The following is a 19785-nucleotide window of genomic DNA, read 5'->3' on the forward strand; positions in this document are numbered from 1 at the left end:
GAGCGACGCGACAAATGTCAGAGAGCGCTGTGACTTAACGGCGACTACCAAGCGTTGTGACAGTGTGAAGAACTCCTCCAACAAGTCAGCATTTGAGTGAAGTGTGCGATCGTAAGAGTAAATAACTGTGTGGAGACTTGCGTGGAAGAGTCCGGTAAATTTGATGACAGTCTCCCGAGCAACGGCGGGCGGTTTTGGGCGATGTTGGCGAGCAGACGTTGAATGACCTTTTGCTTCACGCGACAATTCATCACGAAGGAAGTCGGCAGCCAAACCGGCGACGACTTCTGCGGTAGCATGGGTCCACTTTATGAGTGGCATGGCGGAGGTTGGAACAGGCAGGTAGGCCTCAAGTAGTCTTGCGGTGGGCGATGTTGTAAAGGCGGCCACTGGACGCTGCGTCTAATTGGGCGACGCAGCCGAGCGGCGTATGCTTTCTCGGCATGGTTCTATTTCGGCTGCTCATAATACGGGCACCGGGAGACGTGGACACCACGGCTAAAGGAGTAAAAAAAGGCTTAATGGGCGAACTTGGCATTAGCGCGACGTGAGAGCAAACGCGCGACGCGTCCCTGAGGCTGTGTGGCTGTGTGTGGCTGAGCGACACTGAGGCTGTGTGGTACACAGGGTTGCCAGAGAAGTCCATGAGTTCGTCAGTGTCACACTGTGTACAAAATCTGCGCTTGCCTCTGCCCAGCAGCATGTCTTAGCGGAAGTACCTGGCAGCCAAGCACGGAGATTCACAGCGGACGCTGCGAAGCCCTGCTATGATGACCGACGGTGCAGCCATGGACTGTCCAATCACGGAGCAGCAGACTGACCTCCGTAGTCTTGACCAAACCGCGAGAAGCACGAGAGCTTCTGTGGAACTGAGTGTTGCTGATAACACGGACACTCAAGACTGGATTTGCTGGTACGGGCGCGAATGGAACCGCAGCCGATGGGACGCAACGGAAATGATGGCTCATGTTATATTTCATTTCCGAGGCATAGCGAGAGTTTGAGACGTGCTATGTCGACATAGCGAGCCGGAACATCTGTAATCAAAAGCTACGAAATTTTCTTGAGAAGCACTTTGGTCGCCATCTCAGCTAAGGAGGAGCGTGTGTGCCTCGCTCAGACACTGAGTCTTATAATTGCGTTCATCCAGGATGTGCTCGCGCACTGTCGTTGAGGCCGAAAACAACGGGATTGAGAAGGACAAGGTCGGCTATTTTCTGGAGGGCATCGCTACTGAGGCCTTCAAGCTCCTCATATGTAAGAACTGTGACTCACTAAGCACCATTATCAAAGAGTGTTGGCGTTTTGAACAGGCAAATAGCTGCAGAATCAGCAAGCAGCAAGTCAGGCGGCCGAATACGGCCGCGATATCTTCGTGGGAAGACCCGCCAACTCAAAATTATACGACTGGCCACAAATCTTTTAGACGGATCATTCCTCACGAGCTGGAAGCTATGACTCACGCCGGTGTTGATATAGACCACCGGGGCAATACCTCCTCCATCCCGCTAACGCCAGCTGTTCGCCGTCAAGAGATCGTGAACTTGAGTGTGGCTTGCCCTTGTCCCGTTCGTGCTACTATCGCTATTCAGAACCATCCGAGTGCTGCCCCATATGTTATGTGCATGCAAGCGTCTATGTATGTCATCGTCATCATTCGTGCACACTGTGTGACTGTTTTTGTTTTTTATAGGTGCGGCGCTTAACCAAATAATGGACTATGAACTAGCCCATCAGTCTAGCGCTCTAGATTTGTCACGACGCGCTCGACTGGCGAACAATGACTGACAGGCCCATTTGTTTTAATCGCTCTCGCGTTGGACAAACCACAAGGCGCTACCGTTTCTCGTCGTCACCTCAGTGGATATTTCCGAACAACCGTCCAGAGCCTTGCCCTCACCACTTTTCAGTGGACGCGAAACTTCTGGCAATGACGGCGGAACCTTCACGGCCAGTTGATCGCAATCGTTCCTGCGCCATTGGTCTCGTTTGCCGCAGGCAAGTCGGCCTTCCTCGCTCTCGTTTGTTGCTCCAGAAAACTAGCCGATACAGCTTCCTGAGGTGATGCTGCCTCGTCGACCCAGCCTGGAAATCCTTCGTTAACTATGCCTGGCCATGTAATGTTATTGAACGTTGATGTGGATGGCGTCCCAGCTACGTCCCTGTTCGATGATGCCAGTGATGAGTGCTGCTCTTAGTTAAAGACTCAGAAAGGTCTCGTGCCTGCCGTACCTTGCACCGCCCGCGTTTCCGATGGTAGTACGCCTTCCGCACGTGCAGAGCGTGAAAAATGCCGGCCACCAAAGCATCATCTTGTTTATCGTCCTGGAGCGCTTTTCGCAAGGCCTGATCCTTGGGCTCAACTTTCTTTCGACCCGCTCCGCCATTCTACGTCGTAGCAATGAAACAGCTCAAGTCTCATACATTTCGAGCGAAGCCTTCTAACTTGCCACCTTGTTAATCGTTATGTTTCATTAACATGAGAAGTAGGGGCTTGCAAATATTCAAGAATATCGAATACAGTATAATATAATATTTTTAACGTTAGCATTCGGCTAGAAAATTATGCATTCGAAATATTTCGAATATTCGATGGGATACGAATATTCGAGACAAATAAATCAAGTTGCTTGCAGTGCGGGAGCAGGCACAGTTGTACGCTTTGTTTCAACTTATTCTAGGAATATGTGCTTGATCATCAGCGGAATTATGAAATTCTGGCAGAATTTAGTGCTCAAGGTAAGCTCCGCCACTAGACGACAAAGCTGTGCAAAAGAGCCCAGCTCCAGTAGCATAGGGCAGGGGATTGCGATCAGCGAGGGCCCACTGAGAGCGCTACGAAATGGAAAAAAAGGGCAATAGCGCGAAGAAATAAATTTGCAATAGGAATGGCCCTCCTGGGAGTATACGTCCAGTAGGCCGATACACATGAGCGGCGTCTGTCCACGCGGCGTTACTATGCATCTTACTTACGGAATGGCAAAACAAAACTGTTCGCTGAATGACATAGCTGCATTGATAGCAGCAGCCTTCGCATTTGTTCGGCGGTCTCTTCGCACGGCTGTGCGCTGCTATGAGCAAGGTGATGAATTCGTGGCAAAGCCGACAACAAGATGGCGGTGTTATTTCAGGAAATGGCGCAGTACATGAGCGACTAAAAAAAAATATCGGCGGATTCCTCGTATACGTGCGAGTCCGGGATGAGCAATGTTTTGTTTGATTTTTACTGAAATGTGTACCCTCCGATTCTCCTCCTTTTCCACTTCTACGTAGCGCAACGCTCGATGCACGCCCTGGCATCATTTTGTTCGCTCGAGTTGTTTCTCCATGCGGTCTATATAGTTTTGATTGACAACGCGGAACAAAGGGGGGGGGGGGCTGAACGCTGAACTTGAAACAATTTGTTTTCTTTTTTCAGAAAGTGTCGTTATGTATACATTATGATTCTTGTTGTTATTTGATATGAAAACACACATACAATACACAAAGAGAGCAACAGGGAAGGAGCAGGCTGGCAACTTCCACCTGGAGGGGCAGAAAGCCTGGCTACTCTTTAGGATGGAGGAGATAGAAAAAGGAGTTGAAGATAATGAGAATGGAAGCAACGAAGAAGGAAACAGCATGATGACAGGCTACAAAGGCGAAAGTAATGCAACGACAAGGAATAGGACGTACAAGTAGGAGCAGAACATACAAGCAGCGCACAGAAGCACAACAGCCATGCACGGAACAAAATCGAACAAAACCACACATCATTATGCAACGTCGTGATACCTCGAGGTATCTCAGCTCCTTGTCCATCAGAGAAACAAAGAGGATACCGAGGAAAGCATCGTTTAAACGAATTTGTTTCCGCTTCAATTATCTCACCCATGACAGTTTATGAAAAGAAAATGCCAGGAAAATACGTTAGCATTACGTCGCGCCTCTTTGACACCCTGGATCCACGATTTAAACCGTGTTCACCACATTGCAAACTGTTGTTCAGACGCACAGACAAACTGTCCACTCGACACACGCCCTGCCTCTTCGAGGATGCAACACTGGCGGTGGTGCGTGTGTGTGTTCGGCACGTGCCAAGTCGCCACAGCACGCACGAACACGCCAACGAGCAGGCAGAGAAGGCTTCGCGTTACAACCCAGCCCGCGTGCGAAACGGTGGACTACGCAGAGTCGTTTTTTTTTTTTTTGCCTGGTACCGGGTGCTTTTGTTAATCCGTAGTATAGTAGTATTAATGCGATAAGTACTCTTCGGGAACTTGGTTCATTTTGCGCTATATTAGTGCTATTAGCATTTTTTTCTTGAGCGCATTTTTTAAATAATAATAATCTTTATTTCTCTCTCTCCACAGAATACAGAATGAGAGCGGACGTAAGGGTAAAAGCCGCATGCAGAAAAACCCATGACGCCCCACGTGACAGTATGGCGAGCAAACAGCTTAATCATGACAAGCGCAGAAAAACACTGCAAACAGGAATATATTCTGAATTTCGGAACGTACAAGGGCAAAAATACTTACAGTAGGTATCAGTAAGAGAATATACGTACAAAATTGAGAACAGCCTTAGTGCATTTGTTAACATTGTGTGATGTAAAAAAAATAACGCAACATACAAAGAACAGAATGAAACACCATCTGTTAGGGCAGGAGCGGCAAAACACTAACTTATTTTTCGATATTTCTTCCAGTGAGATATTAGTCCGTTCAAGTGCGTTACGGTAACAGGGAAGCTTATAGGCGCTTGATTGAAATCGGTACACAGTCCGACAAAACGGTGCAGACCAAGCGGTCCAACGGCGTACATTGTACATAGGCACATGGCTTTGAACGTTGAATAGTGTGAAAATATTTATTTATTTATTTATTTATTGATACTGCAATCCCGGTATCGGGATTATAGCAGGGTGGGAAAAGAATTAAGCACTTTCACAAAAATGGCAAAACAAAAGAAATAAGGGAAATAAGGGTGCAGGTTGAAGCTCTGCAGCCAGCATCATGAATACATTTCAACAAGATATCAAACAGTAAAAAAGAAAATACACAATAGAACAGTAAAGTGATGAAATGCAGTAACACAGACTAGGCAATATGTTGAGCGAATAATGTCAGTGACGGTAGCAACACTTCATTGTTAGTGAGGTTATTCCAATCGGTAATAGTTCGTGGAAGAAATGAGTACTTAAAACAGTTATTACGGATGCGAAAAGGAGTTAAAGTTAGTTGATGCCGTTGTCGGGTCGCATACCCAGACGAAAAATGAACTAAAGGAGTGAGTTCGGTTCTGTAGTGTCCTTTAATTAATTGGTACATGAATTTAAGTCTTGCAGAACGATATCGCTCATTCATTGTCGGCAGACCAGCTTTGATTAAAAGTTGTGTTATTGATGTACGTCGGTAATTATTATATATGTACCGAGCAGCCCTCCTTTGAACCCTCTCTACTTTGTTTATGTTAGTCTTAGTGAATGGGTCCCAAATGATAGCAGCATAATCTAAGGTAGGCAAGACAATACATCTGTAAGCAAGTAGGCGGACAGATGGAGTGGATAACCGCAATGCCCGTCTTAAGAAAAACAATTTACGAAAAGCGTTACACGTTATGAAATCAATATGTTTGTTCCAGCTGAGATTGTTAGTGACCCATAGCCCTAGATATTTGTATTCTGTTACTTCTGCAAGTATCACATCATTAATACTGTAATCAAACGGTAAGGCATTCTTTTTGTGAGTAATCCTCATCAATACAGTTTTTTTCAAAATTAATGGACATTTGCCATGATTCACACCATGCAGAAACCTTTTGCAACGCGCTATTTAGTAGTATTTGGTCTGAGACACTTCTTACTTCTGTGTAAATGACACAATCATCAGCGTAAAGCCTAATTTTCACAGGAATGTTAGACGCAATATCATTAATATATATCAAAAACAATAGAGGCCCAAGAACAGAGCCCTGAGGGACGCCAGAGTGAACTGTAAGTTTGTCAGAACAATTATTGTTAAAAACAACGAATTGTTCCCTGTTTAAAAGGTAGGCTGAAATCCACTTTACTAATTGTTTGTTATGAAGTATTGTGTCTAACTTATAAATTAACTTTTCGTGAGTGACCCTGTCAAAAGCTTTCGAGAAATCCATAAATACGGCGTCAATCTGTGTTCCATTGTTAATTGAAGAGGAAAAATCATGTATAGTTTCTACTAGCTGTGTACAAGTTGAGTAACCCCTCCTGAATCCATGCTGATATTTAGTAAAGAAATTGTTAGCTTCGAGGAAGTTTGATATGTGATTGTGAATTATGTGTTCAAGTAGTTTACAAGCAGTCGATGTTAGCGAAATTGGGCGGTAGTTCTTGATCAATTGCTTGTCTCCACTTTTGTGAAGCGGTTTCACTCTGGCAGTCCCCCAGTCTCTTGGGATTTGACTTTCACACAAGGACCTTGTAAATAAAACAAACAAATATTTAGATGTCCATTGTGCATATGTTTTCAAAAAGGCATTAGGTATATTGTCAGGTCCAGGTGATTTCTTTACCTCAAGGTTAAGCAGCATACTTAAGATACCATGCTCACTAATGACAAGATCCTCCAAAGGTGGTAGTGAGGCTTCAAATTTTGGAAAGATGTTATTGTCGTTAGTAAATACGGATTTAAAATGTTCATTGAAGGCATTAGATAGTTCGTGTGCATCACTGACCAGAAAACCTTGGATTTCAAACTGATCATGGGTCTTTGAGGTTGGGGAAACCGAACGCCAGAATTTCTCAGGAGACTCTGATATAAATTTGGGCAAAGATTTTTCGAAGTAATGCTGTTTGTCAATGGCCGTTTGCTTTTTGAGTTGAGAACTAAGAGAAGCTATATTTTGTTCCAATTGCGGAGAGAAAATGTTTGCTTTTCTTTTCTGTTTCATGCGCTTCAGTTTTCTTTTTAGCTGCATTGTCGCCCGAGAAATCCATGGGTTTTTTGTTTTCTTTTTAACAATAACTGGCACGTGACATTCAATACATTCATGTACCATGGCCTTGAACTGGTCCCAGAGTTCTTGAACACTTACAGTGTTATTACAAAATGCATCAAAATTAAAGGAAAGAACATCAATAATGGAAACTTCGTCAGCACGGGAGAAGTTTCTAAAATGCATCTTAGGGCAAACTTTATCAAGAGTCATACCGTAAAGGGTTAGGAGAACAGCCTGGTGATCGGAGATACCAGGCATCACTACACACTTAGTTGCATGGAGGATTGTTCCAGAAACAAAGAAGAGGTCTAAAATAGATTTTGAATTCCCTTGTATTCGGGTGGGGTGCTCTACAGTTTGCGTCAAGTCAAACGAGAAAGCTAGATCAAGCATTGTCTCACTTGATTCGTCATTATGTGTTTTGAGTGCGAATGTTGACCAGTCAATATCCGGCAAATTGAAGTCGCCTGTTAAAATAATGCGATCATTTAGCTTAATAAAGGTTGTCATATAATCTTTAAGGTTATCCAAGACCACGACAGGCGATCCAGGCGGCCTATACAGTGCTCCCACAATATACCGGACATTGTTATGGTATGCCATACAGAAAATGCATTCAATATTAGGCACTTCAGGCATGCTCAATATATTTAAATATTCTTTAAAGAGTATGGCAATTCCTCCACCTTTACCACCACGGTCTTTCCGAAGTACACTCTAGGAAGCCGGCACGAATTCACTATCGTAAATGGTATCATTTAACCATGTCTCGGTTAAGACCACGATGTCAGGATCTTCGCAAAGTAAAATTCCTTCCAAATCACTGATTTTGTTTAATAAGCTTCTACAATTTACATTTAGTATTTTCAGTGATTTAGGAATGGGCTTTTGCTGTCAGTTATTTTTATTACTCAGCTTATAACGGGCACCTTTAACTTCATCCCAGCCGTACATTACATTGTCAACGGACAATTTATTGTGCATTAGTTTCACCTTGGCTCCATTAGCCTTTTCTTGCGCGGCACTCTTCCACAGGCGCTTTCGTATTTCTCGCGTTCTTATGGAAAAGTCTTCAGAGATTGATATTTCGGTACCCTTTAGTTTGTGCGCGGATTTCAATGCTGACGCCTTTTCTCGGTAGTCCAAAAATTTGAGTATTACGGGGCGTTGCTTATCTTTAAATTGGTGACCAATTCTATGACACCTCTCAATTCCAGAGACAGTTAATCCTAGTTTGTCCTGAAAGACCTCAGTCACTACCTTATTTTCAAGCCCAGCTGCTGTCTCTTCGTCATCGTCAGGTAGCCCGTATATAACTAAGTTGTTTCTGCGAGTCCTATTTTCTAAGTCGTCGACTTTAGAAATGAGAGCAGATAGCTGTTTATCAACCTTCGTAACAGTGTCCTCCATTGTTTTGACACGTTTGTTCAGTGCGTTCAAACCGGCCAGCTGTTTTTCGAAACCTTCTATGCGTTTGGTCAGTGCCGAAATGTTCTTCTCAATATCGTTTTGAGAACTCTGCAAGGCTTCCACAAATGTGGTCAACTTTCCCTGGCCGATCAGCAATTCGGAAAGCATTTCTTTTTCTGTAGGACCCGGATTTGCTTCTATATCGCCACATACCAGCAAGTCACTTGGCATAGAAAAGACATAATTGAGAACATTTAAAAAAGATAGTGGGCAGGGCAGCAGCACTAAGAAGCGATCATCGCTTCGATAGCATTTAGTAGGTAAGTACTGACTAACCTGCAGTACGAAACAGAAGGGATTCCTCAGCATGTTGCCGCTGAGGCTGCTGCCATGCCCACTGGTGAAGCTCGGTGTGGTCTGGCCTTTTATAGCGGGGAAGCGGGTCATGTGGTCCGACGTAGACGCAGTTCGCATAGGTGCAGTGATGATAGTTGGCGGCGATGAATCTTCCACGAGGCAAATGTCACCGGCACGTGTCGATGACATGGGATACGCCCCCAGGATTTCATTGCTGCGGGGTGCAGCGGGAGAACAACCGCATGATGATGGCTCGGTTTGCAGCAGAACTGCCACAACCTGCAGTACGAAACAGAAGGGATTCCTTAGCATGTTGCCGCTGAGGCTGCTGCCATGCCCATCTGCGTTGTTTGTTCTAAGAGCACTTTTGTACATAAGAATTAACCTGAAGGCATAGAGATTAGGCACTGGAATGATGTTAAACTCGAAATAATAGTTTTCTGTGTGGGCATACCATGGTATGTTAGCAACTAACCTTATCGCACGTTTCTGGGTAACAATAAGCTTGGATAAATTATGCTTCGTACTTGTGCCCAAGACAGTGCGGCAATAGTTCAGTATTGGAACTAAGAATGTGTTGTAGAATAATAGTTTAATTCTTGTTGATAACACATACCATTGATGACATAGCAACCCATTCACTTTGTTCATTTTTGATCGTATGTTATTAATTTGGGCATCCCAGTTAAGCGAATGCGAGAAGATTACTCCCAGACATTTGATACTGCGCACTATTTCAATTTAGCTGTCCCCAAACGTAAGCATAATATATTTTACAAGTTTGTTTTTCGCTCGAAATACCATGGCTTTAGTTTTGCTTGTGCTCACCTTTAGGTAATTTTCCTGCGACGACTGATACATGTATTGCAAAAACTCATTCCCTATGGAGGATAATTCATTTTCTTTTCTGCCCGTAATGAGCACCGTAAGGTCATCAGCGTAGCCAGTAAGGTTCACCGGTGGCTTATTGTAAAATATATCATTTAAGTAAACTAAACATAACACAGGGCCTAAGATGCTGCCTTGCGGCACGCACCATTTTATGTATTGGCCATCAGACAGCGCATCCTTGTGTGCTGCTATTTGTTTACGATGTTGAAAGTATGACCGTATCAAAGAATTAGGAATCCCCCTTATACCATAGTGGTTTAGTTTATTTATTAACAAGTCATGATTGATTAGATCGAAGGCTTTGGAAAAGTCAATATAAATTCCGAGGACAAGGAGCTTATCTTCAAGTGCATTTATGATGAGTGCCTTTTGCTTGAGCAGTGCCAACTCAGTGGGTCTTCTTGGTCTGAACCCGAACTGATCATTCGACAAAACAGCATGCTTATCTGAAAAAATTAGTTATTCTCGTGTGTGTGGTTGCAGGGTGCTTTTGCAGGGTGCTTCGCGCACTTTTCGGGAACTACCTGTCTGTCGGTGTCTCTAACCATTTTCCCACCAACTTGGGCCACTAGGCCACTGGACAGACTACGGCCCAAGCGTTAGAGCCTAGACCAGGCTGCCGTGACGAGGGTTCGAAACCAATCGCCGGGCAAACTTGGGTCACACGGTATGCTTTACTGCTTCACCCTCACTTGGATCACGGGGTATGTGTTGCTAGGTGTGTGCTTTTCTTTAATTAATCACTTTCATGTCTATTTGGGTTACTGGGTACGCTCAAGTCGGCATGCGCCACAAGATAAGCCGCTCCTCAATAAACCTGTTTTACCCCAACTTGAGTCACTCGGTGTGTTTCGATGGGTACGGGCCACTCTTTAACAAACGTATTTTACGCGAACTTGGGTCGCCAGTTGTGTGTAACTGTGTATGCGCTGCTTTGCTTTCCTCCGAGTCTGAAAAGAATCCCTATTCGTCAGTGAACCTCCTTGACGCCAACTTGGGTCACTGGGTATGTGTCACTCTAGTAAATAAATAAATAAATAAATAAATAAATAAATAAATAAATAAATAAATAAATAAATAAATTTCTCTTGTGGTAGGCGCTATTGAACGCACGTAATAAACAGGTTGATCTTTTTTTTTCTTTCTGGCTGCTCCAAATTTTAAAAAAATGTCTGTAAGAGATAGCACAATGCTGACCTTAATATAGATTACTCGATTACCATTACTTCTGCTAGAAATAAGCTGTTTAATTGCTAAATAATATGATTACGCTAATTAATTTTTAATTATTTACTTCATGGCACATCTCTCAATCTACTCATTGTAGCTAGTGAGTATGCAAAGCTTGGAATGAATTCTCAGGATGGCACTGGCTTCGAGATGTGCGCTGTCAAACTTGCAATGAAAATGTGCTGTTGTCACTGGCGCGCACCTGAGAATGCGTAGTCCTCTTTTTGAGATTGGGTTTGTGGAAGCACTGGTTAAAAATTCTTCAATATTTATCCTGTACGAGGAGGGAACAGAAGCCGCGACACACGGATTCCTCGAGCAGCCGTGCGCTTTAGCGCAGCGCGTCACGAATGCGCGTGGGACGCCAGCGCTTGCACGCGCTGGCGCGCCACGAGGCCAGGCGCCCGCCACGTGGCGCAATGTGTCCCGAGGGAAGTGCTGGAGCCCGGTTGCAGTACGCGCTTCGTGCGTGACGTCACTCCAGGCAGCTCGTTCGGTGGGCCCTCGCAGCGTCTCCGTGCCTCGGCCAAGAAACCTGCTTGCCTGCCGCTCAGGGCATGAAAGACACAAGCACCGCCACGCCCAAGCGGCGGCCGCGTGGTGGACCTGTGGGCACGGCGTGTCCTTTTAATCTGCGGATATATGTATGGGGAGAAGTTAGGAGATCAGTGGTGTTATACGACGAAATGATGGCACAATGGAGGCGTTGTGGTTGAAGCTTTGACGCAGCTCTGACGAAGGGAGTTCCTTCCACTCCCGAATCTGTTGGCGAAAATAGACAAATTTTTAGTTTGCCGAGAGGCCTCCATTGTGCCATCATATATGCATACACATGTCTCACCGACTTTAACGACAGTGATGTGACAGCACTCTGGCACCGTTTTAAAAACATATGTACGTTCTGTATTGATAAATTTGTGCCTGATAAATACAAACTAGTACGCAAACAAACGCCGTGGATGACACGTGATATTATCCACATGACCCGCAAGATAAAAAGGTTAAAGAAAACACGATTACAACCTGATCGAGTTAAAGAAATGAAAGAAAACCTTACGCGTGCAGTACGCACCTCGAAGGAACACTATTTCAATATAGTACTACCAATCTTTATTGTTGAACAGCCCGAAAAGTTCTAGAATTACTTGAGCGAAAAAAAGAAGCCAGTAGCACGAATCTGCATCGATGGTTCAATCATTACTGATCACAGGGAAATTGCGAGTCACTTCAAATATTATTTCCATAGTGTATTTTCTCATTCTCGCATTAGTTCATCGAAAGAAAAACGTTTTACCCATCCAAAGCTAATTTTATTTCATACCCTGGTTTAGTTTCGATGCTTGTTAACTTAAAAACTAAATCTTCTTGCGGTCCTGACAACCTTCCGAACATTTTTTTGAAACGTTATGCTGAAGCTATTGCAAGGTTCCTTATTATATTTCATGCTTCGTTGCTTGCTGGAAAATTACCGGATGACTGGAGGGTAGCCAGAGTAGTACCTGTATTCAAGAAGGGCGACTGTTCATTGTTAGAAAATTACCGGCCGATATCATTGACAACCTTATGTTGCAAACTAATTGAACATATTGTTGCCAATCAGATTAACGAATTTCTAGATAAACATTCAATACTGTCTGATTTTCAACATGGATTTAGAAAAGGCTATTCAACACTTACACAGCTTGTCACCCTAATTCATTCACTCGCCTCATGCCTCGATAAAAATGGTCAAATTGATGCTGTATTTCTTGATTTTAGCAAAGCCTTTGATACAGTTCCACGTAACAAATTAATACTAAAACTTGAGTATTCTTGAGTAACATCTTGAGCTCCCTGAAATATTAATCGCATGGATAACAAACTACCTAACAAATCGTAGCCCGTTCGTGGAAATCAATAAGCAGCAGTCTGGCTGTCTTCCGGTCACCTCGGGAGTTCCTCAAGGAAGTGTCCTAGGGCCACTACTCTTTTTACTCTATATAAATGATATTACTACTTCAATCCATCCCAGCGTGCAAATTAGGTTGTTTGCGGACGACTGTGTGCTATTTAGAGAAATCACCTCAACCAATGATCAAACTGATTTAAATGCTGCTCTAGCTGGCATTATTGATTGGTGCAAAACGTGGGAAATGCGGATTAACGCTGAAAAGACGGTCTTTCTTCGCTTCACTCGTCAGAAAGCTCCACTAACCTTTAGTTACACGTTAGGTTCGTTGCCATAGCAGAAAGAAACAAAATATAAGTATTTGGGCGTCACAATTACTAACAACATATCATGGCATTTACACATTGATAATATGCGTTCTTCAGCCTTGCGTAAATTATATTTTTTGTTACATAAACATAATTCCCCACCTAAGGTAAAACTGCTTGCTTATTATTCATTAATTAGACCGAAGCTTGAATATGCATGTGTTGTTTGGGACCCGTTTATTAAAAAAAATATTAAATGTCTCGAAAGGGTACAGAAAAAAGCTGTACGATTCATATATTCTAAATTCTCTCGCTATGATTCCCTCTCACAAATAATGCGTGATAATGGCATCGAAGTCCTTGAGCAGCGAAGGCAACACTTAAGAATTCGATTTCTTTCCATGCTTATTAATGGAGACTTATCAATTATTCCTGCATCGTATCTGTCCAGTACAACGTCTAGGCTTACTCGACACCATTATCCGAATTCATTAACACCTTATTTCGCACGGACGGATGTATTCAAGTATTCTTTTTTTTTCCCGATATATAAACAGACTGGAATAACTTGTTGGTGCCTGTTTCAATTGATTGACTCATTGTACTACTGTTGTGTCTTACCACCCTACTAATTAACCCTACTAATTAAAGAGAGCAGGTCAATCTTTTTAAGAAAGACTCTATACTTGTAAACATAACTATATCTGTGTCTCATTAATTCCATTGTAACCGTCACAATAATAATCACCATATAAAACACATCTCCGATTATCCAACCATTATATACACCAATACTAGCCGAATTAAATTCGCTAGACATACCCTCAAATTGTATGCCCCGCAAATTGTTTTAAATGTCACGTCTAGTACCCTCGTGTCTAGCTGTTTATAAGGACGTGGATCAGATCCCCTTGACCCCCTCCCCCCCCCCCCCACCACCACCACACACACAATATACCCTTTTTTTGCTTTCTGCAACATTCCATGACGCCCATTTCGCTTGTATTCGTAACTGAAGGAAAGTGTTAGCTTCCATACAAAATTTTTTTGAAGAAATGTTCTTTTCTAAACGTAGAGGCGCCCCCATTTTACAAGTTCCTGGCCCGAAGCCTGTCCCGCGTTGGCTGACTAAAGGGTACCACAGAGCCTGTAGAGCCAACCTCACGGTATGGGCTCACTTGCACAAAAAAAAAAATGGCAGAGGCTTAGCTTGGCTAAGCCTAGTGGATTGTGAAAGCAATCTTCTGTTCAGGTTGTAGAGTTCCATACTGCTCATCGAACGTGTAGATGCAGTCTCGTCGCCATTTAAAGCATCCATAAGGCTTGCTGTCGAACGATCAGGTGTCGCCAAAGTCGCGTCAGCATTGAGAGCATGCATGATACTTGTGGATGCACCCAGATCAAGAGATGTTGAACGCATTCGCCTGGCTGCATAATACGCACGCCCTTTAACGGATCGTTGTTCCCGCTCTTCATCCGTTTCTTCCGCACACCGCCGCTTCTTAGCTGTAGCACATCGCTGCAGCTTCACCTTATGCACCTCATCCGACATACCGTGGAGGATTCGCTGGGACGATCGCGACGAGCCGAGTTGGGGGGCCGCTTTTCCACAGCTGGCATGACGTCACACATAGGTCACGCTAAAGGTCAATGGTGGATTCTCCGGGACGACGGCCAAGAGCGGAAAACTCGAGCAGTATTGCTTTCGCAATAAAATTCACAGACACGTCCTGGGATCACGATACCTTCTGGTAGGAATTACGTTTGACTAGCGAGGTTGTCCAGATCCACCAACACCAGCAAGAGCCGACGGTCAAAACACTTCAACTACATAGCATCCGAATTGTCAAAAAGAGCCTGATGGAAGCGGCGAAAAAAAGTGCAGCTGTTTTGCCCGCATGGCAAAGCATCGATTGCGATAGCAAATTAGTGCACAGCTATACGAAGTAAGCAGAGTAATAGTGTTGTGCGAATATTGGGATTCTCGAATAGTAGCTTCAAATATTAGTCTATTCGGTGTTCGCTTCGAGAGCAGCTGTAATATCCGAGCTTTTCGAAGTGTTGGCAAACTCACACTTGGGTTCCGGTGCCGACATGAGGACCACGCACTTAAGGCTCCTGTTTCTGCAGCTTTTTCAGGCATTTGGAATGGTCCGCGGCGCCGGCTTTTCGTCATGGAAATTCGAGGGCGCCAGCAAGGACAACGAAATGCACATCGCTTGGAAATACACAGGGGCAACATCGGATGCATCGGCTGATCTGCAACCACTGCGAGAAGACGAGGCGTGCGCAGCTTACCTGGCATCGTTGCTTTGGAAGGGAAACGGCGATGACAGCACGTGCCCAGCAGTAGCGAGTGATGTGGCTGCATGGCCATGTCTCGACATGACCACTGCGCATTGGATTCAGAGTGGCTTCGCGGCCGCATATCGGCAAGGCCCGTCACGTGATGCCAGGCTATTCAAACAGCTACCACGCTCTGCTCAACTGGGTTCCGGTGCCGACATGAGGACCATGCACTTAAGGCTCCTGTTTCTGCAGGTTGGTGAATTTTACCATTATAGATCAGTTTGCGGAATGTCAGTGTCGGTACCGGAACCCTACACGTCACCTGGGGGGCTTGTTGGGCTCGTGACTGATATGTCGTGTGCTGTGTGTTCAACATTTTCTTTGATGAAAGCGCTTTTACTCATGGCCGGAGATGTTGAGGAAAATCCCGGCCCTTTTTCGGAAAACGCGGAACATGAACTATTAAAGGCAATAGAATGCCTACCAAAACTACCAGAGGGCCAAGAGAAGATACTCGTGGAGCTTGAAGTTTTGAGGTCGCAGCAGGAAACACTGCATGAGCAAATTGAGCAGATGACAAAAAAGATTGAAGCTCTGACCGAGGGCAATGGAAGGGAAGGTTTGCGGGCACACAACCCTAGTCTGGTTGATACCGTGCGCAATGTATTGGCAAAACAAGACGATATTGAAAACAGGTCGCGTAGAAATAATTTACTTTTCTTTGGTTTGGATGACACCGAAAAAGAAACATGGAACGAGTCCGAGTCCAAGGTGATTTCGCTTTGTGCAGACAATCTCGAACTTGAAATTAACCCCTCCACCATAGAGAGGGCGCACAGAATTGCCAGACACGCAGTTAACAAAAAAAGGCCTGTAATTGTGAAGTTCACTGCTTTCAAAGATAAGCAAAGGGTCTTGACTGCTGCCTCTAAGCTTAAGGGAACTAACTTTTCAATAAGCGAAGATTATTCTAAACATGTTCGTCAGGCCAGAAATTCTGTGCTCGCATATGCACGGGAACGGAAAAAGAAGTACACGCTTAGGTATAACAAGCTGGTGATGGGTGGGAAAGCGTATATTTTTGATGGCTCTAGCGGTTCTGTTCAAGAATGTACGCAATAGCAAGCAACACAGCCTTCTTCCCCATTTACTAGAAATAGACCCGAACAACTTCCTTTTGTTGTCGTAAACTGTCGAAGCCTGAAGAATAAAACTAATGATTTTGCAGGCCTTCTATCGATATCAAAGCCTGACATTGTTATCGCCACCGAATCCTGGCTAGACTGTGACATTGCGGATTCTGAGGTGTTTCCATCAGCCTATGCTGCATATAGAAATGCGCGGGGAGGGGGGGTGTTTGTTCTAGTTCGGGACAAAATTGAAAGTGCACCATTTCTTCCAGCTGACGATACCTCAGAGTCTGTATGGTGCAGACTATGCTTTTCAGATGGAAACGCCCTTATTGTCGGTTCTTTCTACAGACCACCAAATTTGAACACTGTTGAACCATTTATCAGCCTTTCAAGGTCACTGTCAGTCCTGTCATCTGAAACGATAATTCTTGGTGGCGATTTCAACATGCCAGATGTTGAATGGCGTGACCAATGTCCTGTACAGAATAATAGGTCATTGCTTCAGTCTGCATTTTGCCAGCTAATAATGACCTATGGGCTCTTCCAGTTCGTTGATTTTCCTACTCGTTTTGGATGTACAGACGGAAATGTGTTACACTTGGTCTTTAGTAACCATAAAGATATCATAGACTTCATTGCACCAGTACCAGGGATCAGTGATCATGAAGTAGTTGCAGGTGCTGTTCGTTGCAGAAAAATAGAATTTACCAAAATGCGGCCGAAAAAGGTATTCTTTTATGAAAGGGGTAATTATGAGGCTATTTCTAATGAGTTAAATGATTTCCTGCCTATATTTGCGCATTACAGTTCATTTAGTAGCATCGACAGTCTGTGGGTCATATTCAGGGATAAGCTGCTTTCATTGACATCAGATTTCGTTCCGTCTAAGGTGGTTTCGACTAAGCGCCGCAAGGATAAACCCTGGATTAATAAAGATTTACGTTCATCAATTCAGAAAAAATCCCGAACTTACAAAATATATTGCAAAACAAAAAAACCCAAGCATGGACAAAAAGCTAAGGGATATTAGCACGAAACCTAAAAGCGAATTGGAGGTTGCGAAGGATGCATATCTACAAGCCTTAGCAGATAAACTAAAAACGAATCCCAAAGAGGTCTGGCGGTATATCACGAGCAACAAGGATGACACTGGCATCCCAGCCATCACAAATGATGGTAACCTCATTAAAGAGGACAAAGGAAAAGCAGAAGTATTTAACAAGTATTTTCATTCAGTTTTTACGAAGCCATGTAGCATTGCTATTTCTTACACACCGACACCATTACCGGAAATGGAAAACATTGCCGTGAGCAAGGAAGAAGTGGAGGCTTTGTTGTTTAACCTAAACCTGCATTCAGCTCATGGACCCGATGGGATTTCTAATCATGTTTTGAAACAATGTTCGAGACAGATAGCGCCTTTCTTAGTAATATTATCCAACGAGTCACTAGATAACCAAAAACTGCCCGAAGATTGGAAGACAGTCAACGTGACTCCGATATTTAAAGAGCGTGATCGTACACACGTAGGCAATTACAGGCCGATATCTTTAACTTCCGTTTGCTGTAAGACTCTCGAACATGTCCTGTACTCTAATCTGATGAAACATTTTCAAACAAATAACTTTTTCACTCCGGCTCAGCATAGGTTCCGCTCTGGTTTTTCGTGCGTAACACAACTAGCCGAATTCAATCATGACATTGCACTCGGCCTGGACCATGGTGAACAGATAGATGCACTCTTTCTTGATCTGCGGAAAGCATTTGATGTCGTCCCGCACAATCTACCTTGCTTAAAGTTATCATTCCTAGGCCTTCCTGAACATATTTTTGGCTGGATAAAGGATTATTTACACCTGCGCAAACAGCAAGTTGTTCTTAATGGGGTAAACTCGGCTCCAGTGTACGTGCTATCGAGAGTGCCTCAAGGCTCTGTGCTTGGGCCTCTTTTGTTCCTAGTTTATATTAATGATTTAGTAGTAGGCCTTAAATCAACAGTTAGACTGTATGCCGACGACTGCGTCATGTATCGTGCAGTGAAATGTTATGCCGATATGTCTGTCTTACAGGACGACCTTGAAAAAGTATCTATTTGGTGCAAGCGGTGGCAGATTACTCTGAATACTGGTAAATGCTACCATGTGCAGTTTACAAAGAAAAAGAAAAAATTCCCCAGTTCCTATTGCGTAAATAATATTGCACTCAGTACCGCTAAGGATGTTCAGTACCTCGGAGTTACGTTTTCTGAAACGCTTGACTGGACTAATCATGTTAACTCAATTAGCGCGAAAGCTTACCGCCTTCTTCACTGTTTCCGACGAAATTTTAAGCATTCTCCTTCATCACCGAAGGCAACCTTGTATTTAACAAACATCAGGCCTATTCTAGAATATGCACGCGTTATCTGGGATCCATACACTAAAAACCTCACAGAAAAAATGGAACGCGTCCAAAAGCAAGCAGCACGCTTCGTAACAGGAAATTATAATTTTACTACCAGAGGATCTAGAATACGGGAAGGGTTGGGTTGGAAAACTCTTTCTTCACGCAGGAAAATCCTAAGATTGAAATTACTTTATAATATATATAAAAGTAAAACTGGTATCGACAAAACATTGTTCATCAAGGAGCCGCATTACGTTTCATCTAGGAGAGACCACGCTAACAAAATTAGAGCTTATCAGTGCCATACCAATGTGTTTAAGTATTCATTTTTTCCTAACACGATTAACGATTGGAATGAGCTCCCTAATGAAGCGATGGCAGCTTCTAGTTTTGAAAATGCTATTGAGAGCCATATTCTTTGATTGTTCTGTTATTCATCTCAGCACATTAGTAACTTTTTTTCTGTTTTGTTAGTTAGTTACTTTGTCTCTCACTTTGTTTTGTACTTTGTTAGTTTCTATTCTGCTTTTGCGAATTTCAGTGCGTAAACTATGTTGTATTTACTGATCTATTCTTTTGATGTTGCTGAATATGTTTCCATTGTGACCACCTGTATTTTAACCCCCCTGCGATAATGTCGTACTGACGATGTAGGAATCCCGAATAAATTTCGCGAGTTTTTTTACTGTCTAATACAGTTAACGGCCCATTTTCCGGGCGCCCGATAAATCGGACGCTTTCGCAGCACCGGCATGGTACTCTATGGGGTCAATGTTTAAGGATGTCTGAAATTTCGAACGCATAAACCCGTCGCCGTATGATATTCCAGACTTTTTGCCATAAACCCAAGTCCAAAACGGCATTGATCGAAGCCACCACCGCGGCCCTCTTGACTATCTCGCCGCCTCGAACAGGCGCTCTCGCACGAAGATCC

The 19785-nt window shown here is 43.8% G+C and overlaps 2 protein-coding genes across 2 annotated transcripts in view; one reads left to right on the plus strand and one right to left on the minus strand.

Annotated features, from left to right (window-relative positions):
* Positions 1 to 7810: 7810 nt before the first annotated feature.
* LOC135908634 (uncharacterized) overlaps positions 7811 to 19785 on the minus strand; it is a 176007-nt gene continuing 164032 nt past the window's right edge. The window contains exon 5 of the mRNA XM_070537866.1: positions 7811 to 9006. Within this exon, the coding sequence (XP_070393967.1) occupies positions 8936 to 9006 (71 nt within the window). The 3' untranslated portion in view covers positions 7811 to 8935. The remainder of the gene's footprint in view (positions 9007 to 19785) is intronic.
* The window catches only part of LOC135908631 (uncharacterized), a 49106-nt gene continuing 44666 nt past the window's right edge, over positions 15346 to 19785 (plus strand). The window contains exon 1 of the mRNA XM_065440478.2: positions 15346 to 15585. Coding sequence (XP_065296550.1) covers positions 15430 to 15585 — 156 coding nt within the window. The 5' untranslated portion in view covers positions 15346 to 15429. The remainder of the gene's footprint in view (positions 15586 to 19785) is intronic.

Source organism: Dermacentor albipictus, chromosome 4, assembly GCF_038994185.2.
Source record: "Dermacentor albipictus isolate Rhodes 1998 colony chromosome 4, USDA_Dalb.pri_finalv2, whole genome shotgun sequence".
NCBI lineage: Eukaryota > Metazoa > Arthropoda > Arachnida > Ixodida > Ixodidae > Dermacentor > Dermacentor albipictus.